General features: G+C 44.4%; 1 protein-coding gene across 3 annotated transcripts in view; it reads left to right on the top strand.

The window, feature by feature from the left end:
* FNDC3B (fibronectin type III domain containing 3B) overlaps positions 1-24,008 on the top strand; it is a 298,646-nt gene that overhangs the window by 222,864 nt on the left and 51,774 nt on the right. For all 3 annotated transcript variants that reach the window (XM_083613137.1, XM_083613138.1, XM_083613139.1), the window contains exons 7-13: positions 934-992; positions 7,427-7,584; positions 10,386-10,445; positions 14,184-14,322; positions 16,064-16,117; positions 17,501-17,625; positions 19,505-19,679. In XM_083613137.1, coding sequence (XP_083469263.1) covers positions 934-992; positions 7,427-7,584; positions 10,386-10,445; positions 14,184-14,322; positions 16,064-16,117; positions 17,501-17,625; positions 19,505-19,679 — 770 coding nt within the window. The remainder of the gene's footprint in view (positions 1-933; positions 993-7,426; positions 7,585-10,385; positions 10,446-14,183; positions 14,323-16,063; positions 16,118-17,500; positions 17,626-19,504; positions 19,680-24,008) is intronic.

The raw sequence follows: 24,008 nt of genomic DNA, 5'->3' as shown, positions 1-24,008 counted from the left end.
ATAATGACACATGACACAATTATTAAGGTTAATGGGCTAAAAAAGGCCACAACTTTATTGGTTACAGGTGAGGAGCCATAGCCTTCCACCAGCACCAAGCTTTAAACCCCGGCTTCATATCCTGGTTGAGGTTAACTTCAAAACCTTGTATGTTAAGATTGACGGACGGGACCCTCCTGGTAGTTTTGCTGTCTTCAGACACTCGGGTTGGGGGTGGCCTAGGAAGAGGGCATTTTCTGTGGCAGCCCCTAAGTTGTGGAAATCCCTCCCTAGAGAGGTGTGTCTGGCAACTTCATCATACAGCTTCCGGTGTATAATGTATACACAACTTCAGGTGTATGTTTTCAGGAAACAGCCTATTTTCTGTGATTTCGTTATTTTTTTAATTGTAGGTTTTTCAAACTGCTTCCGATGTTATATTTTAAATTGGTGTAAAACACCCTAGGACATTAGGGTGAATGGCAGGTAATAAATTAAAATAACATCAACAACAGCTCTTGACTATGACTAAAGCTGACAGCCATTTCTAATCTGCATCTTGCTTTTTACTGTATATTGTTATTCTAATACATTGGTTTTTATATTGTGTTTCTATGATGGGTTGATAGATTTTTTCCTGTACACACCACTTTGGAATTCTCTCAATGAAAAGTAGTTAAAAGAGGTTTGGAATAAGTAAATAAATATAGTTGATCTCAGCATGAGCCTTAGAATAGTGATCGTAGTTTGCACCGGAGAAGTAAGGAACTATACGCATAGGGATCAAGCATGAAAGTTCACAGTGCCTCCCTTTGATCCATGGTTAAAGCATTGCCTCTGCGTTATCTCTCCGATTGTGTGAACTCACGTGTGGATGAATTCAAAATTCGGTTGACGCTCTTGCTACTGAAGCAAAAGTTGTAACTTCTGTCCTCTTTTTTTCTTCCTGCACAGAATGCGACACAGAAACAAAAAGGGTTCAAGATGTCCTTTCTGGAATTGAAAAACCACAGGTATGTAATCCGCTGGCATTTGACGAAAAATAATAATTACACAGCAGTGCAAAATTGAAGATAGGAGATGAGATCTAGTGTAACGTTTGTGCAAAGTAGCTTTGGAGTTTATGTCATTGGTAGCACACAAGCTTATATTGCACAGTGTAGGGGTTGCTGCTGCTGCTTCTTCTTCTTCTTCTTATCATCATCATCATCATCATCATCCAAGATCACAACTCCCATTGGATTTCACTGTTGTGCTGTGCTAAAAATGAGACTCCGCTGGCAGAGTGGCTGCTGCAGAAGAGGGCTGCCACAACTGGGTATCATCCAATATTGTTACACAGATATTTTCCTGTAATTAAATGAAGGCACCATTATTTTTCATGCCCGAGAGGATGTGCTTCGTTGGCCTTTGCAGTTGGCAAGCAGGACAAAGCCTCTCGATTGCCTGCATCTATATAAATATATGTGTGTATATAGAAATCTAGCAGTAGCTGCTGTACTTCAGGTTTGCTTCAGCTTCTTAACCATCTGCCCGGTATACCTGAAGGAGCATCTCCACCCCCATTGTTCTGCCCGGACACTGAGGTCCAGCTCCAAGGGCCTTCTGGCGGTTCCCTCACTGCGAGAAGCAAAGCTACAGGGAACCAGGCAGAGGGCCTTCTTGGTAGTGGCACCCGCCCTGTGGAACGCCCTCCCACCAGATGTCAAAGAGATAAACCAACTCCCTGACATTTAGAAGACATCTGAAGGCAGCCCTGTTTAGGGAAGGTTTTAATGTGTGACATTTTAATGTATTTTTAATCTTTGTCGAAAGCCTCCCAGAGTGGCTGGGGAAACCCAGCCAGATGGGCGGGGTACAAATAAATTATTATTATTATTATTATTATTATTATTATTATTATTATTATTTATTAATTTGCTAGCTGAAGCTCCGTGCTCCAGCCACTGACGTCAAGGACCCCTGAACCAGAGCAAAAACACTCCTGGTCTAGGTTTGGATGTAGTCGTCTAAGGACGGACAAATCTGTCCCGTTTCCGATCTGTGCTACTTTCATATATTTTTCACCCATCTTTCTGCGCTGGTCTGCACTGTTTGAAAGAAGATATCCTATTTAAGTAGGGAATTTCAGTATGAGAAGTGCATCTCAATCCAGTAGTTAGCTAAAGCTGCAATCTTAGCACCACTTTGGAGTTTGAATTGCACTCGGTCCTTCAAGCATCCCTGTGGTCATCTTCGCAGTTGCCTTAGCCACGAGGCTGATTTGGCGCAGCTGTGCCTCCTTATCTTAAAACACGTAATTGCCGCTGTAGCTCATGCAATCAGACCGTTAGTCATCTGGCTTTTTTAAAAAAGCGAATGTGCAGAAATAGCCCCCGTAAACATGTAAAATGTTTACAGCTGCATTCCTTGCATTATTCCCAGCTTTCCTTTCACATGTGTGGCATGCTGAGATTATGTAACAGGGCAGTCTGGTAGAAAGGTTTTTATGGGCTTTCGTCTGAGATGGCCTTAGCGTGCTTCGCTGATGACTTCAGCACATATGTGAGCGCGTGAATTCCTGCCGGTAGTAGTTGCATGCATGATCTCGTATTTGTTGTGTGCGAGTCCAAATGAGAGAGACAGAGAACCATACAGAAGCAATCCTGTTGAAATCCTGTAGAAATAGTAATACCAGCCTCGTTGCTCTTTTGCTTAATTGGCTATGTTTTTCGGTTAAGGGGGGGGGGGCGTTACAAAGGAAGGAAAAGGTGATTGTTTAATGAATAGTAGACTAGAGAACCAGTAAGATGGAAAATCCAGTGAATGTTGCCTACTGATCTATCTGCTGGTGTCTGTATTTCAGAGACATAGTTGAAGTACTGCTTAGAAGAGCGCCTTCTTGAAAATTGTTGTTGTTGTTGTTTAGTCGTTTAGTCATGTCCGACTCTTCGTGACCCCATGGACCAGAGCACGCCAGGCACTCCTGTCTTCCACTGCCTCCCGCAGTTTGGTCAGACTCATGCTGGTAGCTTCGAGAACACTGCCCAACCATCTCGTCCTCTGTCTTCCCCTTCTCCTTGTGCCCTCCATCTTTCCCAGCATCAGGGTCCTTTCCAGGGAGTCTTCTCTTCTCATGAGGTGGCCAAAGTCTTGGAGCCTAAACTTCAGGATCTGTCCTTCCAGTGAGCAGTCAGGGCTGATTTCCTTCAGAATGAATAGGTTTGATCTTCTTGCAGTCCATGGGACTCTCAAGAGTCTCCTCCAGCACCATAATTCAATAAATTCTTGAAAATAGCAACCCTTTTTTGCAGGGCCTGAGTTGTGGGTTGAAATTTGGAGATGCGATGTGCGCACATACACACACATACACACACAATCGGTATCAGGCTCTCGAAATTAAAATGTTTCTGTGGCAGCTGAGAAAGCTTGTGCTGGACATATTGCTTAAAGGAAATGAAGCTCCATCATGAAGGGTTCTCCCCTTCCCCCCCAAAAAAGTGCAATAAACTGTAATCTGCTTTCTTCATTTCTTCTTAAAGTGGGCGTTTTAATTTGGATTATCGTTTCTAACAGACATCTTTGGGTCTTTATGATACCGGATGAGCTATTGTACGACTAAAGGGGGAAATTAACGTCATTTTTTTTGGGAAATAACAAACTAAATAGTTTGGATTACCCAAGCAAAGAAGTGTGCCTTTTGTGATTCTCTGTTCTTGCTGTACAAGAAGAAACAATTTCTCTCAACCTAGGTGTATAGTACTTAATGGCCCTGTGGTATTTTAATTAGGGCACAAACTACATTAGAAATGAATCCAAGCTATGCATTAAGTCCAGCTCTCATTCATTCCGGATGGGGCTTTCACAGGAAATGTTTCCAATGGAGTGTGCATATAGTAAAGTCTTATGGACGGGTTGTTTTGCAGCAAATGTCAACTTACATTCAGCATAGACTGCTTGGTACCTTCTGGCTCAGTTCAATAATAATAATAATAATAACAATTTATTATTTGTACCCCGCCCATCTGGCTGGGTTTCCCCAGCCACTCTGGGCGGCTTCCATAGAAAACCAAAAATACACTAAAATATCACAGATTAAAAACTTCCCTGAACAGGGCTGCCTTAAGATGTCTTCTGAATGTCAGGTAGTTATTTATCGCTTTGACATCCGAGTTCAAGGTACTTAGATGGATCAGTGGAATCTATTTTGACTCTCCGTTTAAACCAGTGAAGCTGCCTAGCACCTCAGGGACCGCCTCTTCCCGTGTGAACCAACCTGGACTCTGCAATCATCGTCTGAGACCCATTTTTGTGTGCCTCTTCCACGAGAGGTGCAGAGGGCAGCAACACGAGAACGAGCCTTCTCTGTGGTGGCTCCCTGCTTGTGGGATGCTGTCCCCAGGGAGGCTCCCCTGGCACCTTCCTTTACAGTAACATATCTTTGGGCCTCCGGTGAAAACATTCCTCTTTCCCCAGGCCGTTGGATAATTAAAACAACCTATAGTCTTTTAAAATTGGGGTGGGTATAGGGTTTTTTTTTGTTATCATGGTTTGTATTTTTGTGTTTTTACATTGCAAACCGCCTTGTGATCCTTGGACGAAGGGCGGTGCGGAAATTCAGTAAATAACCACGGTGGTTCTTTTGGCATGTTACATTTTCCGCAGCGCCCTGCAACATCGCTCTGTCAGGCACTCTGGAGAATTGTGAGAAAGCCAGCTTAGATTCCTAGATCTACCCATGTCTCCAAGGCAAGCCTGCAGGGGAGTGGAGGACCATGTTGAGCAACGCAAAAGACTTCCTCCCAAACCTTTGAGCTTTAGATGGAGGTGGTGGGGCTGAGGCCAAAGCCATGGCTGAGGTGACTGGTTGAACTATGGTTTCTTGGTTTACAGCTCAGGTTTCTCAGTTGGCTAGAGCATGGTGCCATGGTTGCAAGTTTGATCCCCGTATGGGACAGCTGCATATTCCTGCATTGCAGGAAGTTGAACCTGATGATCCTCAGGGTCCCTGCCAACTCTACAACTCCCAAGAGACTGCGATCTATTCCTGGGATGAAAAACCAGCAGTGATCTACACATTTTGGGGGGGGAGAGAGCTAGAGTAGTTGAGCTTTTTTTAAGGGGGGCTCACCTTCGGTCAGACCGTCGCAGGGAAGCAAAGAACAGCCGTCAGGAGCTGTCTACCATCGCACAGCCGGAGATCCGCGAAGCCTTTTGCCAGAGTGAACTTGCCACGGCCAGCCAGCAGGGGCTTCAGAGACGCCGGCGTAGCAGGGCGCCGACAGCCAACCAACAACCCGGACAGTACACCCAAGGATTCTCTTTTTCCCCCGCAGAAGAAAATGAGCCCGCGATCTACCGCTGTCACTCGGGGATTGACCTGTTGATCGAGGTCACCCGGTTGGACATCCCTGATCTATAGGGTGTCAGTCAGGCTCCTTCTATTTCATCGGAATCTGTGGTGCCACCTTCCTATCTCAGAAAACAGAGCTTTAACCTCCTGGGAGAACAAACGACATAACTTGCTGCCTCCCTGTGTGAAATTCCCCTCATCCTCCCTGTTTTCCAAGATTTTCTTCCCGGGACGTCCTCAGGAATTGCTATTTGTTTTACTCTCTGGATTGTGCAAATTATTAAAGTTTATAAAGGGATACCAAAAAAAAGGAAAGTTCTTTTTGTTTTGTTTTTAGCCATATGTTCTAAATGGATACGTGTGTCCTAGCTAGCGATCATAAAGGAAAGAAAGCATTCCAACAGAACATTGGCTGGATATGGTACATGAAGTTCCAAGTCCTTGTCTGAATTTATGCAAAACAGTTATGCAAGCATGTGTCCATAATAAACAAAATGGTGGGGGGGGGGGAGGGTGCTGTTTTTAGTCAGTTGTGCTTTTTAAAATAATAATAATAAAAACCTCCCCCAATTTGGTTGCCTTTTGTCCTCATTTTGACCTATAAAACGCCTAATTGATATCAAACATTTTGTGTAGGGGCTTATTTCAGCTGTAAACATATTTTATTCTTGGCTACCATTTTATCCCTGAGGCATTTTAATTGCACCGTCTCATTCGAGACATTGAGCTTTCGCTGCAGACGTCTGGCTTAATTCGATGTCAGCTTTAATCATTCCAGGTGTTTGAAGCAATCACCGTGGTTTTGGGTTTTTTTTTTTAGTTTTAGGTTGTTTTTTTTACATAAGCTCAGAAAAATGTTAATGCTACGTGAACTCCTCCTTTGCCTGATAAACACGGCCCACAAGATTTATTAACTCGTTTTAGGAGTTGACTCCAAATAAGATCATAAAGTCATTTGTGGACCTTTTCAGGGTTACAGATGTTTTGGTGCGGGATAAGATTAAGTGCGTTTGCGGATAATAATTTCTCCGGTATCGCTGCCTTGTTGGCTCAGCGAAAGGGCTCAGAGATTGAGCTTGGCACGAAACGTACGCTTGGTGTGTCTGGGTCAAAACCAGACATGATGTGGGCGACAGTGATTTTTGGCAGCCCCACTTTCTCTACCTGTTGCCTCCCTCTCCTCGTGTTAATAGCAGCAGAGAGGGCATGGGAGGAAAAAGTTGTACGTCTCCCTATGGGGCTGCTGATTAGCAGAGGAAAAACATGGGAAATCCTAATCTTAGATCTCCCTAAACCAGCCTTTCTCAACCTGTGGGTCCCCAGATGTTGTTGAACTACAACTCCCATCACCCCTAGCTAGCAAGGCCAGAGGTCAGGGATGGTGGGAGTTGTAGTCCAACAACATCTGGGGACCCACAGGTTGAGAACTGCTGCCTAAACCGTCTTCCAGGCATGTGTCTGTGCACAGGATTCATTTACCATAGAGGAGGAATTGGGGTTGAGTGTGCTTGGTCTGCCCCATCAGTGAAGGGCCGTACCTCAATAGCAGAAGGTTCAGTCCCAGCATCTTCAGGCTGGAAGAGAGTCCTTGACTAAAACCTTAGAGAGCTGCTGCCTTCAGGGAACACAATTCTGAGCTACTTGTGTCTAGCTTCCAAGATTTGGAGGGTGACTGTGTGCAGTGCTCCTACTGTGAAGGAAACTTCGGCCCTCCTCTAGTCTCCTTGTGCATTCTAGAAGCCTTTCCAACCGGAGTAGGCTCCCCACTGCAGAAAGTCCCCTGCTTAAGTCATTAAGGCCGATGGGAACAGAGGAGGTAGGATAAGCGTAGCTGCCCAGCTTCTTCTGCTAGTTTTAAGGGGGGGGGTGTTGTGACTCTTAATATTGCAATTGAGGTACCTGAAGAAGGCTTCGGTCATGGCTTAGGAATGGGTGCAGCCGCTTGGTTCCACTGCAAAATGTTTCTAGCAGAGCACAAGGAGCAGTTTATTTGGGTTTTGAGTACCACCACCCTATCTTTGGTGATGCCGTTGTGTGTCTTCACCTCTTCTATGCATACATGCCCACGATTCATCTCGCCACTGACACTAACGCCATCTTCTTTTGTCTCTCTAGGTTTCCGATATCCAGGCAAGGACCGTTTTGCTCACATGGTCTCCTCCGAATGACCTTCTGAGTGTGGATAGGCACAGCAACGGTTTGCCTTATACCTGTATTTACGAAGTTGCCTTATCAGACAAAGGGAGGGATGGAAAGTACAAAATGATTTACAGGTAGAGAATATGCAAGTGCTGCAATTTTTACAAGGTTTCTAAATAAATAAATAAAAACTAAGGTGTTGGGGTTGGAAGGGTAAGGAGAAGCTGCCATCGCTGTTTTTCCAGCGTGAAGCACAGTGTTCCTTCCACTTTCACAGTTGTCATTTTGCCATTTCCTCCTCCCTTTCAGCTCCCCTCCCAGCGTTTTTTTCCATAGTGTTCACCAGCTGGAATAGCCGTCTGCTAAGTGTGTGTGTGTGTGTGTATCCCAATGACTTCCAGAGCGGAATATTGGTGGCATGCCAGCTTGACTACTGTGTAGTCCACACATTTCATCTAGAAAGAGGCCATTTAGCAGAGCTATTTACGAATTCACCTTTTGCCTTTGAGAGCGTTTCCATAAGCTTGGATGTCACTGAATTTTAATATGGGAAGCAATAGGGCTCAGCATCGTACTGCTTTAAACAGTCACAGCTTCCTCCAAAGTATCCTGGCGGCTGTAATTTGTTAAGGATGCTGAGACATGTTGGAAGAACCCATCTTCCCCCACAGCAGAGCTGTAATTTCCAGATTGGTGAACAGCCAGACCCTCTTCCGAGGGAACTGTAGCTCTGTGGGAGGAAGAGGGGTCTCCTAACAACTTTCAGCACCTTTTAGCAACTACGCCTGCTTTTATATACGCTCTATACAGCTGACTGTGCCCCCAAATACCCCAGTAATAAGATCATTAAGTTTGCAGATGATACAACGGTGGTTGGTTTAATCACGGCTGGAGAGGGGGAGGCGGCCTATAGGAAGGAAGTTGAGCAGTTGGGGGAGTGGTGCAGAAAAAAAAACTTACTCCTTAACTTGAATAAAACAAAAGAGATGATTGTGGACTTTAGGAAATGTAAATTGAATATTCAGCCACTTATTATTGAGGGGAAGTGCGTGGAACCGGTCTCAGTGTTTCGATTTCTGGGAATAGAGTTGAGAGATGACCTAACCTGGGGAGAAAACAGCAAAGACCTGATGAAGAGAGCACAGCAGAGGTTATATTTTCTGAGAATGCTCCGAAAAAACAATCTCTCAAAGGACCTGTTGGTGGCATTTTACCATTGTACTTTGGAGAGTGCATTAACTTATGGTCTGTGTGTGTGGTTTGGGAGCTGCACGACCAGGGAAAAAACAATGCTGTCCAGGGTTGTAAAGACTGCAGAGAGAATAATTGGGTGCACTCTTCCCACCTTGGATCAAATCTATGCTTCCAGGTGCCATAAGAAAGCTGCAGAGATAGTTCAGGATAGTATGCACCCCGGAAATGATCTCTTTCAGCTTCTGCCTTCTGGAAGAAGGTATAGGGTCATAAAGACCAGGACTAGCCGCCTGAGAAACAGTTTCTACGCAAATGCAATTCTGGTTCTAAACGCAGCATAAAGAGTCTCTATAGTATATTGTATTTTAAAATGGGGTTTCAGAGTTTTTAGGGGTTTTTGAATGTTTTATGTTTATTTTCAGTTTCATTGTTCAGTGTGGGACAATGACAATAAAGATATATATATCATTTCCCAGGATTCTCTGGGGGAAGCAGCGACTGTTTAAAGTGGTATGACACTGATTTAAATGCGTAGTGCAGCGGAGGCCTTTCTATTGTAAGTGCTCTGGACTTAGAACGAGTTTAGAACATAGTGGCTGGGCACAATGGGTTGGCTTTCGTAACATAGGCTACATGTTGTGAGTGTGTCACTGTAGTCACACAATCCATATTTTGTACCAAAATACAGTGGTACATTGGTTCCCAAATGGCTTGGCTCCTGAACACCGCAAATGTGGAAGTGAGTGTTCCGGTTTGTGAACATTTTTCAGAAGCTGAACGTCCGGCGCGGCTTCCGCAGCTTCCGATTTAGTGCTGGAAGCTCCTGCAGCCAATTGGAAGCTGCGCCTTGGTTTTTGAACTGATTTGGGAGTCAAACGGACTCACGGAACGGATTAAGTTTGAGAACCAAGGTACCACTATACAGTATCTTTACTGCCATACCCTGATGTGTGCCAGTGGAAATTCCACTGCTTTAAATCTCTCCCTGGTATCCAAGAGGCATAGTAATATTATTTTTATACTGCCCTTTAAGAGAGGTTTACAAAACGAATGAAACAATGAGCATACGCATACAAAATATACAGTGGTACCTCGCAAGACGAAATTAATTCGTTCTGCGAGTTTTTTCGTCTTGCGAATTTTTCGTCTTGCGAAGCACGGATTCCCTGGGTATTAACGGTTTTAAGAAAAAGGAAACAAACTCGCAAGACGTTTTCGTCTTGCGAAGCAAGCCCATAGGGAAATTCGTTTTGCGAAGCAACTCAAAAAACGAAAAACTCTTTCGTCTTGTGAGTTTTTCGTCTTACGAGGCATTCGTCTTGCGAGGTACCACTATATATTTTGTAAAAGCTGTAAAACGGTGGCAGAATTGACTCGAGAATACCCAAAAAGAAGAGTGGGGTAGGACTGATTTAGGCCTCTAGCCTCCATGATCCATTGATGACCATTTTTCTCTTTTTGGCATCAGCAATGTGAGCATGCCTGGACTGTGTTAGACATTGACTAGAGGTTGCTCTGTCCTTAAAAAAAGAAAGAGAGAAATATTTACAGGGTACTCTGTTATGGAAAATAAAACCTTGGATTAGCTCTATTGTGCTTAATTGCATTTTGCACTGCTTGAAATTACTACTTTTCCTTATGAGGCTGGTTTTTAATGTCTTTAGAAGAAAGGTGTGCTATACATTTATGTAAATTGGCACTCTTTGTATGAAGGTTACCATTTTTCATTTCCTTTTTTCAGTGGAGAAGAATTGGAATACAAACTGAAAGATCTTAGGCCAGCAACGGAATATCATGTCAGGTGAGCTACATTGCTTGGGTAGATTTTGCAGTTTCAATCCATTCGGTGATAGATGTTGCAGCGGACTGTCCCAGACTTTATAGTTGCTGGCATTTACATGTGGATATTTAATTATCCAGCTTAATTTTGTAAGTGCTTGAAAACAGAATCTGTTTCCCCCTCTTTTGGGACATAATCCAAGTCAATGTTGGCAACTTCTACCAGCTTGACCGATCGTTGGTGTTCCTCAGTGTATCACTAAGTTTACAGATATTAACAAAAGTTATCTGGGATTGTCAATATTTGGACGGTCACTGTAATGTGAGTAAACGTAAAATACTGGAAATGTTCTGTTTTCCTCTTGACTACATAGGTCAAGGATAAGACAGACCCCTTTTCCACACATGTTTAAACAGGCTGTGTGCTCCAAATCTCTCCCTGCCTGTTTAGATTTATTTCGTTGTTTTACATTCCGTTGCTGGATTGTTGTTTCTAAGGAAAAACTTTAAAAAGCTTCTGGAATGGTTGAGTGATAAGAATAAGGTAGACTAGATGTTCCTGCCTACAAAAAAAGAAAAAAGAATATTGTGTCTCAGTGTTGTTAGAGCAGGGTTTCCCAATCTTGGGTCTCCAGTTTTGGGACTACAATTCCCATCACCCTTACAACTGGTCCTGCTAGCTAGGAATGATGGGATTTGTAGTCCAACAACAACTGGAGACTCCAGCACAGAGTATTAAAAACAAAACGCAAAAAAGCTCCCCCCCCCCAAAGTTAAGGGTCTCCATTTCAGCCCAGCTGAGTCTTTACCTGCTCCACATCAAATGTGGACGTGGCTAGGCCCAAGCAGCCTCACAGCTGAATGAAGAGGCTTGGTGGGCTCAGTTAGGCCTTTGGGCTAGAGTTTCTCCATGCTTGAGTTAATGAATGTGGAACCAACGGATGATTGTCAACTAAGGCTGCGTTCAGACATGGAGTTTATTGCATTAGTTTTACTGTATATATAATACTAGCACTTCCATCCCAATTTCAACCTCCCTTTACACAGCAGTACCTTGTTGTGTTGTAGAAATGTGGCTTTTTGGTTAATATGCCACCATGCTAAAATTTTAAATGGCGGGAAAGAACTGCAGGCCGCCATACTGCCCCAGGCCTTATCAGCACAAAATTCCCACCATTTTCCAAGTTAAGGGAGTTGCAAAACGGTATTTTCCTGGAAACGACACAGAAATGAGCCCTGAGCTTCCACTTGATTTCCAGAAAATGGCTTTTACATTATGTGAAAAGTCATGTAACATGCAAAAAAGAAGCAGTTATGGAAATGCCTAAGTTTAGAGTAGACCCATTGAAATTAATTCACCTAACTTAGTCTTGTTCATTAAATTTAATGGATCTGCTCTGAGTAAGACGTAGTTGGCTACTGCCCAAGTTCTCCCCAAATACTACCAGACCCCAGAGAAGGGTGCAAGAAGAAAAGAGATAAATCCCCAAACAGGTTCCTGGGGAGCTGTGCTAGATTGAGGTTGAATGAACAGCTGGTGGGTTTTGTGTTTCTCTTCCACCACCAGAACTCCCTTCTCTGGCATGTCGCTGTGTGAGGGAAGCCTTCTTGTCCAGCCGTCTGTTCCCTTTGGTTTAAGGGAGGGAATTGCTTCGGATTGCCTTGCTACGTTTTGGCAAAGGCAGAGAAGCTGTCTCCTTTGTTGCTCCATGTGTCGTCTCCCACATTCACACGCCAATAAAGAAGGCGTTCAAGAGATACGGCCTAGAAATGATTCACAGAGGAAACATACGGCTGGATCCAAAACGACAGCACCCCCGAGGTTATACGGGAGAAGCTATTTACGTGTTCATTTGGTTGCCCAGTTTGGACGAGAGAGCACAAAAGCGAAGTCAAGAGTGTCTTAACCTTGGCAACGTTTTCCAGAGGTTGACATTTTCAGAGGGATAAACTGTTCTGGAATATGCCTGTGTTTTTTGCTGCGATGCCTGAGAATCCTACACTACTGTATAAGGCTTTCCAGCATCTTACATATGTCACTCCTTTGTGAATGCAGGTGTCTTTATTTCTTCCCAAGGAGATGTCATTGTGGGTCATGTTCAGCACTTAGTAGCCTCAAATAGAAACCCACACAATGTTCTTATGCAATTTCTAGTTGCTTTGTTTTGTCTGCATCCCTTTTAAAGGAGCTCTGCTTTCGAAAGATACACGTACAAACACGTAAACATTTGGGTTAACTCGTTCATTTTACAATGTAGTAGATACTGTGCACATATTGCCATATGTCCCAAGGCGAGCTGATGAGGCAAGATTTGCACTGGCTCATGCCTTAAGCCCTATACCAGTTCTCAAGGAGTGCTACTCTTCCTTGAGAACTCCAAGCCTGTTCTTCAAAGCTTCCCATTCTAGCACTTCAGTATAGTCATGGGAATGCCTTGCCGAATGGATGGCGCAAATGTTCTTGCCTCTCACACCAGGTTCTGATTCACTGCTCAGCCTGCAAAAGAAAGAGAGAACACTGAAACTCAAAATATGGAGAAGCCCTTTGCCATTGTCTCCCCTGGTCGCAGGAAGTCATTTTTGAACCAGGATAGGGCCATATTTGGGATGCGGGTGGCACTGTGGGTTAAACCATAGAGCCTGCTGATCAGAAGGTCGGCGGTTCAAATCCCCGCGACGGGGTGAGCTCCCGTTGCTCAGTCCCTGCTCCTGCCAACCTAGCAGTTCGATAGCACGTCAAAGTGCAAGTAGATAAATAGGTACCACTCTGGCGGGAAGGTAAACGGCGTTTCCCTGCACTGCTCTGGTTCACCAGAAGCGGCTTAGTCATGCTGGCCACATGACCCGGAAGCTGTACGCCAGCTCCCTCGGCCGGTAAAGCGAGATGAGCGCTGCAACCCCAGAGTCGGCCACGACTGGACCTAATGGTCAGGGGTCCCTTTACCTTTACTAGGGCCATATTGATGTGAATAAATAACCTAAATTTGGCTGAACTTTCTGCTGGCAGAGGGGGCTTGTCTGGACTGAAGATGGTTCGTTTCCGGTTTCGTTCCCCTGCATTCGGACTACATATTGAGCTTGTGCCTTTGAACATGAACTGTTCAGACTGCTGGGTCCACTCTAGTAAAAAGAACCTCTTACACAGTAGCATCTATTTTTTTATTTAACTACTTTAAAAACTGCTTGATTATTTTTTTTTTTTTAAAAATCTGTTTTAATTTGTATACCAAAATGTAACACAAAAGCCTATACGAAGCAGAAAAACCAGTAAAACAGTATTATAAAAACAGGAATTCACTAACAGAACTGCTCCTGCAACTTATCAAACATCCACTTGTTTTCAGAAAATACATGTCTGCGTGGTATCCTGTTCCTACATTGGCTTCCCGGACATTTCCCATCCAAGGCACTAATCCAGTAGATTGGGGGGAACGGGACCTGTTGCCCTTCAGATGTTCTTGGATTTGAGCTCCCATCACCCCTGATCATTGGCCATGCTGGGGGTTGGGACCTATGGGAGTTGTGGTCCAACGGCATCTGAGCAGCTCTTGTGTCCTTCATCCATGCAGTAGGTTTTCGGTGAGGCTGCAGCATCAGATAACGCTAAGTTGTTCACCAGGGTCACCCAAAACTGACCTGCTGAAACAGAGACATTCTAGTGAGGTTGGCGAAAGGAGCAAAGAGCCACTCCTCCTTCAGATGCAGCCAGATCAATAACACCTACTTATTTCCCCCCTTCAAACTTTGTTCCCTATTTCAGGGTATATGCCGTCTACAATTCAGTAAAGGGATCCCGTTCAGAACCCGTTAGCTTCACCACGCACAGCTGTGCCCCGGAATGTCCTTTCCCACCCAAACCTTCGCACAGGACCAAAAATTCCCTAACTTTACAGTGGAAGGTAAGCAGTGTGAAAGCTCTGAGATCCTTTTTGTGCTGTATCCTTTCAAAAAACGGATTGGTGGACTGTTTCTGGGATATACGAGCAAGGCAATGGAAAGTACGTTTGCATCGACAATAAGCTGTTTCCTATGTGGGCCGGAACTTCCCACCATCACAGAATTGTAGAGTTAGAAGGGAACCCAAGAGTCATCAAATCCTTCCCCTTCTGAAGGGGTATACCTGAAAGAGCATCTCCACCTCCATTGTTCTGCCCGGACACTGAGGTCCAGCGCCGAGGGCCTTCTGGCGATTCCCTCACAGCAAGAAGCCAAGTTAGAGGGAACCAGGCAGAGGGCCTTCTCGGTAGTGGCGCCCGCCCTGTGGAAAGCCCTCTCACCAGATGTCAAAGAGAAAAGTAACTACCAAACTTTTAGAAGACATCTGAAGGCAGCCCTGTTCAGGGAAGCTGTTTAGGGAAGCTTTTAATGTTTCATAGGTTATTGTATTTTAGTGTTTTTTTGGAAGCCGCCCAGAGTGGCTGGGGAAACCCAGCCAGATGGGCAGGTTGTAAATAAGAAATTACTACTACTACTACTACTACTACTACTACTACTACTACTTCTGCTAGGCTCGGGCCTCTTCCTATGGACATTCTTAAGTGATTTTTTGAAGGGCTTCTCTTTATCTTCCTGCCTTTGTCAGGCAGCTTAGGGTTCCCACCTGATCTTCTTCCTGTCTCCAAGCTATCAGTGACTGGCCTGGTTCACCTGTAACAATAAGCCATGGCTTGTTTAGACTGAGTGAGGGTTGTTTGAATGCCTGAACTCAGCCTAGCTGGCTAACCATGGTTTGGGGGAGCGGCGTTTGAAGCAAGCCACAAAGTGTGAATTCATGGTTTGGTATCAGCTTATGAACCATGGCTTGTTTTAACTGATGTTGCGTCCAAATCCAACAGCCTTGCCTAACCACCCCAAGAGGCTTACAAAGCAGCAGCAACGTGAGACAAGAGCAGCTGGAGAACAAGCCAAGCTTTAGAGAAACCAAGCCGTGGCCTGTTTGGTCACCTTTGAGATGATTCATGCTTCGTTGAACCAAAAAGCGGCTAAAACAAACCATGGCATATTGTTACGTCACTTCTGGTGTTAAACCCGTCAAGCCGTTTCTGCTGAGAGGAACTCTATCGTAGCGTTTTGTGTGGGAGGTTGAAGACGTTTCTGTAACATTTGGGCTCAGAAAAGGGAAAATTCAGCAATGTGGTTAAAACTGGCTCAAATCCTGCAAGCTGTTTTATGCTTCCTTTGTGGATTTTCTGCTCAGTAGCCGCCACACAGCTGGTGTGATGTGTGAGGCAATCTTCAGGTTTGCTTCAGAGGGTGACAGAATTTCTTAAGAGTAACATTCATGGCCAGAAGAGGCACGAATGAAGGCACTTTATAGCTGATGTGGTAAAACACTTGCTTTGTTTGCAAAAGAACCCAGGTTCAGCCTCTGGCATTCCTAGACCCCAGTTTGACACTCTGGAGAACTGTTGCTGGTCAATGTAGGCAAGATGGTCTGACTGGCCTAGATGGTCTGACACAGTATAAAGTAGCATTCTGTGTTTCTATATAAATGATGATCATGAAAGTGTAAATGGAACCTATTTACTCTTTCCAGGTGCAACATCTGTTTAAATTTTTGCTGTGGGGATTTCTAAAAGTCTTTTTTTCCCTGTAAGCTTCCTGCCAGTTTCCTATTCTGTTCTTTCTCCCCATACACAGGCCCCTATCGACAATGGTTCAAAAATCACCAGCTACCTTTTAGAGTGGGATGAGGTAAGTGATAATCAATCAGGAAAAACGGCAATGAGCTTTCTGTTTTACCATAAATCTGTTGTATAGAGAAGCACAAAATCCTTCAAATGCAGGAGAATGGAACTCTGGAGGTGTAAAGTCAGCTTTTTTGTGGTTGCGCCCTGTAAAACATCTTTGACAACATGTAAACAATGCAATTCAGAAACACCAGTTCAGTTCAAACCATGCAGGTGATTATGGCTGCATATGGACCATGCATTTAAAGCACTTGACTTCCCCCAACAATCCTGGGAGCTGTAGTTTGTGCAGGGTGCTGGGAATTATAGCTTTGTGGGGGGATAAACTACAACCCCCCCCCTGATTCTTTGGGGGGTGTCATGTGCTTTAAATGTATGGTGTGTACACAGCCTATGTCCCTGGTATTAAGGTCTTAAAAGTGAGTGTAAAATTGTACATTTTTGTATTTGCTGACTTCAAGTGTATTTGCTTTTTTGTTGTTGTGTTAAATGAGTTGTCACCAACCTGGGGCCATTCAGAAGATTTGAACTGCAACATCCATTAGCATATCAGCCAGTCTCTGGTGTGATTGCCAGTGGAACACAAAATACAATCCACTGTGAGGCGTCTGAAATAACAGCCAACCCGTACCTAGCTTGGGAAGTGTATGCATGTTTATTTCTTTAAAATCCATTTCTCTCCTGCTCTTCCTCTGTACACGAAAAGCATTAAAATATAAAAAAGCCGCAGCAAAAAAATAACTTACATCCGTCAAAATAAACAGGTGGGTCAAAAACTCCTGAGTGAAGGAGACATGAAGGAGTCATCCAAATCTCTCAGGAGAAGAGTTCCAGAGTCAGGTAGCCACCACAGAAAATAGCTTTTCGCACATTATCACCAGAGTAAAAAAGACAATTTGAATAGATAAACAAATGTTAGTTACTTAAAAAACTCTACAGAGGTGAACTTTGTAAGCTCCTGAAAGAAAACGGTATTGTGCTTGAGACAGCAAGTTATGTCTCAAGTCTGCCAGCTTTGGATACAGAAGGAGAAACTGCCTTTTAAGTTTCTTTAGAAAATAAATAAATAGGACAAAAGGAGAGTTAAGCAGGCACTTCAGTGTAACCTGCTTAGTGGCAAGCTGTCCAGAAACTTTGCCATCGGCTCCACCAGCTAATTCACGCGCAAATTTTAACCCGAAACCGAGGCTTTAGTCTGTTGAGGACGCTGATCAATCAATCGAAGTGTGCAGCATAAGGTACACGCAGGCATTGCACAGAAGGAGGTGCGCACATGTGCATTTTTTTAAACGACGATAAGCAATTCGTGAAAGATCGTCCATTTTGACTTTGGAAAATGTGACATTCATGAATCCATATTAAGTTTTGTGCTGTTGTTCTCTTTCAGGGAAAAAGAAGCAATGTTTTCAGAGAATGTTACTTTGGGAGCCAAAAACATTACAAGCTGACGAAGCTTTGTCCGGCTGTGGGCTACACATTCCGATTAGCAGCTCAGAATGACATAGGCATGAGGTAAGTTGCACCTGATCGCAGCTGCACCCGTGTGTTTCGCCGGTCTCCCAAACTGAACTCAGAGCTAAGAATTATAAGAGCCCTGTTGGATCAGACCAGAGGCCTACCTAGTCCAGAATTCTGCTTTCTACACTATCCAACCAATTTTGTTTCAGTAGAGCACGTAGGGCAGGGAGGGTGGATGGCAGGCAGGGAGACCAGGAGTCAGGGGAGCCTGAGTCAGTGCCAGGCAGAGCCTGTCTTCCTCCCTACTATGATATGTAGGGGCAACACAGACTAAGGAGCAGGGTGGATAAAACTCAATGATTTAAAAAAAATAAATCAGAAAAATTGGATTTTTAAAATTTAAATCAAATTTATTTTATTTAAATGGGATTTTTAAAATAAAATGCTTTTGGAGGAGAACTCTTTCTAAAGATAATTTTCTATTTAAGTTACATTATAGTGCAAAGGCTATTCATCAGGAAATAAGGATTTGTTTTAAGTTTTTCATGTGTGCTAAAACTCAGTCTACGTTTTTTGTTCTTTTTTAAACCCGTTTAACCACATCAGTTAACAAACATGGATACATATGCTATAATGTTATTGTTTTAGTTAAATAAATTGTTTAAATTGTTATTAAGGAAATGATTGTTTTCCTCCTTCCAATAAAGTACAGCAGAAAAGTTGTCCAAATATAAACAGTTAACTCCTTAAACCTCACAATAATTTCATAATTATCTGTCAGTGTATTTCTAATAGTATAACCAAATCAGTAATTTTTATATAACTGTAAAAACTACTGAAAATTTATTATTCCAAAAATGAAACCTTCATCTGGTTGTAAATATTAAGATTATACCAGCAAGAATGAGTATTTCTTTAAAAATATTATAATATTTCTTTTAAAAAAAGAGATTTAAATCAAGTCTTACTGACTAGTGATTTAAATCGAATTGACGGCCTCCCTCGCTCAGAGCAGGAGAGAGACGGAATGTGCATTTCAGCCTCAATTCACAGCTGAAAACGGGAAAGTGTCAGCATCAAGTTAGGGATAATTATTTGTTGTGTTTATTAAAAATATATATATATACCGCCATTTGTGTACTGAAGTATCAGTGTTTGTGTATCACAGTAAATCCTAAAACGTAAACCGGAATTAGAAACCCGAAACAAAGCTTCTACTAGTAGAGCGAGTAGTCGCGGTTAGCAGGACTAGGCAGGATTTGCAAAGCAGAACAGAAGTAGCTCAGGCAGAAAGGCTTGTAGAATGTTCAAGGGTAGCAACGCACATGATCGAGGAAATTCAGCCAGGACACTCTCTAGTCAGTTAGACCCTCTCCCTGGTAGAAGACTGGAAGAATTGACAGGTGTGGATCTGTGGCTTCCTTGTTTTGCTGGCACGGGCACCAAATAAAACAGAAGTTCTAGTCCCGCCAGTTCCATAACATGAGCCCTTTCCCCATTTTTTATACCTTATCTTTGTTTGGTTCAAGTACGGCCACAGATTCAGATGAGGCACTGCGTCATCTCAGCCAGCCTTGTTATCTAAGGCAGGCATAGGCAAACTCGGCCTTCCAGATGTTTTGGGACTATAATTCCCATCATCCCTGACCACTTGTCCTGCTAGCTAGGGATCATGGGAGTTGTAGGCCAAAAACATCTGGAGGGCCGAGTTTGGCTATGCCTGATCTAAGGGGAAGTCTCCCCCCCAAACGGCAACTAGCAAATCCGGTGTCTGCCCAGCACCTGCTCACTAAGATTCAATTTAGAATTTAGAATTCAAAACAGTGTGCGACTACTAAGCAGGAAAGGGGTTTTGTTTTTTTGGGATGCATGTCCCGTTGCACTTTGCAGTATGTTTGAAGGGCCACGCTCTCCCTCTTCTTTTGCTCCTTAGTGGCTTCAGCCAAGAAGTTGTATGCTACACGTCAGGGAATATTCCTCAAACCCCTTCTGCACCGAGGCTTGTCCGTGCTGGAGTCACCTGGGTCACCCTGCAGTGGAACAAAACAGAAGGCTGCACACCAGAGGAAGTCACCACCTACACCCTGGAGATTCAGGAGGAGGATAATGTAAGTTCTGAGTTAATGCAGCCAAATCCAGGAAGGTCTGGCATGAACCTGAATACAGAGGGAAGCCTGCACTGGGTTGAAAATCCAGGGCACCCCACTCCTCTTGGTGTTTTATTGCAGGTGTATTCTGCAACATGTTCTTAACACAATAATGGTATACTAGTTATCCTGCAAGGCTTCCTCAGTGCTGCCACATTATTGCTTCGCGGAGGGACTACATGCAACAAAATCGGGACAAAAATGGAACTGGAATATTGGTGGTACAAAATGTTACGGGGTGTGACTGCCCCAGTACTTTTGCAGGCAAACAGTAATGAAATTGGTATTGCATATGACTGCCCTGATAGCATCACGAGCACAAATCGTCATGGATGTGCAGTAAAAACGAGGTGTGCTTTTATCCTGTGGAGGAAGGTTCCCAAACTGTGTGGTCCAGGGGTCAGCAACATTTTTCAGCTATGGGCCAGTCCACAGTCCCTCAGACCACGTGGTGGGCCGGACTGTGTTTTGGGGAAAAAATATGAATGAATTCCTATGCCCCACAAATAACCCAGACATGCATTTAAAATAAAAGCACACATTCTACTCATGTAAAAACACCAGGGAGGCCTCACAAATAATCCAGAGATGGACACATTCTACTCATGGAAAAACACGCTGATTCCCGGACCGTCTGTGGGCCGGATTGAGAAGGCGATTGGGCTGCCTCCGGCCCCCGGGCCTTAGGTTGCCTACCCCTGGTGTGGTCCATGGACCACCAGTGGTCCATGAGCATCATTCAGGTGGTCCATGTCATGCTTGCATTAAATATCCGTACTGTTTTTAATTGTATTATTGCTTCTGTTACCATTTTGCATATTGCATTTTATTGTATATTATAGTTTGATTTCTGTGAAATGCAAAGGGTAATGCAACATAAATAGGAATGCAATTAAAGAGTATACAGCATCTCCCAAAATGCATTAGAGTTGCCGCAACAGGCAGGAAAATCATTTAAGTGATCCACCAAGACCATCAGGAAATTTCAAGAGGTTGGTGATGAAAAAAGTTTGGGAACTGTCAGGATACATCAACGCAATAACTCAGGGTCAGTTGACATCCCACGGAAGTTGACCAACTCCTGACGGGAACCACGGCTCCGGGGAGAGCAAAGGTTAATTCTTTCAGGTTGGCAGCACATAACTGCCACCCATGTTGTCTCTTCATGGTAGAGAAGTTGGGAAAGGCAGAAGTGAAATAGTTATGTGTCACAGAGTCTTGGCTGGGATTTATTTGCTCCAAGTAGACTTTGGAGCTCACGAAGCCACAGAGCGAAATTCTTATACTTTCATCTGTTATATGTCATTTGATAAATTAAATAGTGAGCTCATTCTGTTGCTGTGGATCCTTTATGCGGCCAAAATGCCACACACAGACAGAGAGAGAGAGAGACAGGGAGAAGGATATATTAGCAGGCTTGGGGGAACCCCACCGTTTGCAGGAAGGAAAAAATAAACGTTGGGGGGGAGTCTAGAGGGCAGTGGGAGAAAATGAGGGAATGACTGGGGAAGGAATACTCACTGATTGTTGGGACGATGAGGCAGAAAGCTAGGGCTAGTGTGGTTGGAATGACACATCCTGTAAGGGTGTGTGGATGGCTGTTGCAGCATGCCATGCTGCAAAGTTTTGTTGCAGTCCCCACTGGACTGTTTTAATATCTACAGAGGCAGAAATTCATGCAGCTGCACCAATCCGAATAAATTGGGGGCTTCTGCGTATTGAATTGTCTTCCTGGTTGCTACTTATAGAGCCTTAGCTGAAAAGTCACAGTGCCCTGGAATGTCTTAAGGGCCTTTTATAGCATTTGTATAGGTCTTGCGATTGAGTTTTCTGAGTCCATTGTGAACAGAGGGTTATATTAATAAGATCTCCTATGACCCACGTCACAAAAGTTATATCTGAATCCGAGCCTGAACCTTCGTCATCAGATGTGCTGGGCTTAAAGTGCTCTACACTTGAGCGTTCCTATAAAACCTTCGCAACACAAAACGATTCGCTATGTGGTGCCATAGAAACAACATTGAAGGGACCCAGAAATAATGGTATCCTTGGCTGCAAGGGACAATCTATGCATCCTTTGTGAAACCAGACCAGGGAGTGCTGGAGGTGGAGAGCTTTCTCTGAGTACTTTCTGTGTGTCCTTAGTTTCCACTGCGCTTTGCTTAAATTCCCCACCCGCCCACCCCGTTTGTGGGCAGCTCTTCTCTTCGCCCCTGTTGCAGGCTGTGCCGCCTTAACACGTGTGAACTTAGTAAGTGTGCAGTGCTGCACCCAAAATGGCTCCCTGTGCAAAGCAGAAGAGCAAAGGGGTCCAATTAGAGGAAATCCTTTTATTGCTGCTTGCCACTGTATGTCAAGCACACTGTTTTTTTTGCAGGGGGGTTAATTCTTAATTGGCCGAAAGGACAAAGCTTAGGTTGAGTTGTTTCTCTCCTGCCCAATCTCAGTGCAACATGGTAGTTCCTTTGTAGCCCCCATGAGTCATCTTCTAATGGTGGTGAAATAGCACCAGGGACTTCTCGGTAGTGGTCAGGGACTTCTCGGTAGTGGCGCCCACCCTATACAATACCCTCCCATTGGATGTCAAGGAGTTCATGCGCAGAAGCAGTGAAATGCGACGTGCGGACGCGGTTTGTGTTCGCTTCAGGATGCCAACGGGGCTCTGGAACAGATCTCGTTCGCATCCTGAGGTACCACTGTATTACCAAGCAAGCTGTTGGCCCATACATCAGCTCAGTTTTGTTTATATCAATGGCCCATTGTCCCGCTTTTGATATTGCGCTGGGGTGGTGGTGCCTTAAATCATCACCGTAGTCATGTTTGCAAGTATTAATGGCTCATATCAGTCAGCCTTGCCCAGTGTTTTGGAATACAAATCCCACCAACCTCGTGGGCTGGGGCTGATAGGAGTTGTAGTCCAAGACATCTGGAAGCACCAGGTTCAGGAAGGCTGGCTCATACAACCGATCCACAAATATGAGTATTTTACAACTATTCCAGGTTCATCACACATACCCAGTGTTCTGGCTTGTTTGATAACCTTGGCAGTGCACCCTCAGTTTATAAGCAAAGCGTTGGCGAGCAGGTAGGATGCTGCTGAATGCAGACCACCTCTCAAAATGCAGGGCACTTGGTGCCACGTTTGCGAGTCTTCTTTCTCGACAGAAGGAGGCGGTTGCCTTAGATTATCAGTCGAAGGATAATCTTTAAAGCTCATATGTGAGGCTTTAGATCATGGGTAGGCAAACTAAGGCCCAGGGGCTGGATCCAGCCCTATTGCCTTCTAAATCCGGCCTGCGGACGCCCCGGGAATCAGCGTGTTTTTACACGAGTAGAATGTGTGCTTTTGTTTAAAATGCATCTCTGGGTTATTTGTGGGGCCTGCCTGGTGTTTTTACATGAGTAGAATGTGTGCTTTTATTTGAAATGCATCTCTGGGTTATTTGGGGGGCATAGGAATTCGTTTATTATTATTTTTTCAAAATATAGTCCCGCCCCCCACAAGGTCTGAGGGACAGTGGACCGGCCCCCTGCTGAAAAAGTTTGCTGACCCCTGCTTTGGATTCATGCTCATGAAAAAAGCCTCTCCTTGTGATAAGATGCCCACATGGCTGGAAGGGGCAACAGTGGGTTTGCGCTCTGTCTGCTTGGATGTTTGGTTTGAGTGCCGCAGTTGTTTCAGGAGGCAAACAGGCTACGGTAGCCCAGGAAGGTTTGATAAGAGGGCAGTGTCTGGTGCAATCCTGAGAGGTAGCGCCAAGTTCTCAGCATGTTCCCTCCCTCTCCCTCACCCCCTGCTTTTTAAGCCCACAACAAATGCACCAGAGACATTCTGCAACCAGCTAAAAAATAATAATTCAGAACTACAGAATCCTGGGAGGAACCTGGAAGGAGAGGGTTTTGCCTGCAAGGAAGGCTCCCCGCTGTCCATGGAGGCGCAGGTCAATTCTGTGTCCAGGGCAGCTGTCTACCAGCTCCATCTGGTACGCAGGATGAGACCCTACCTGCCCACAGAGTGTCTCACCAGAGTGGTGCATGCTCTAGTTATCTCCCGCTTGGACTACTGCAATGTGCTCTATGTGGGGCTACCTTTGAAGGTGACCCAGAAACTACAATTAATCCAGAATGCGGACTGGGAGCGGCTGCTGAGACCACAGAACACCAGTCTTGAAAGACCTACACTGGCTCCCAGCACGTTTTCAAGCACAATTCAAAGTGTTGGTTCTGACCTTTATAGCCCTAAACAGCCTTGGTCCAGTATACCTAAAGGAGCGTCTCCACCCCCATCGT

The sequence above is a fragment of the Podarcis filfolensis genome, assembly GCF_964270895.1.
Source record: "Podarcis filfolensis genome assembly, chromosome: 5".
Lineage (NCBI taxonomy): Eukaryota > Metazoa > Chordata > Lepidosauria > Squamata > Lacertidae > Podarcis > Podarcis filfolensis.
Note: the sequence above shows the minus strand (reverse complement) of the source record. Positions and strands in the feature narration are given on the sequence as shown.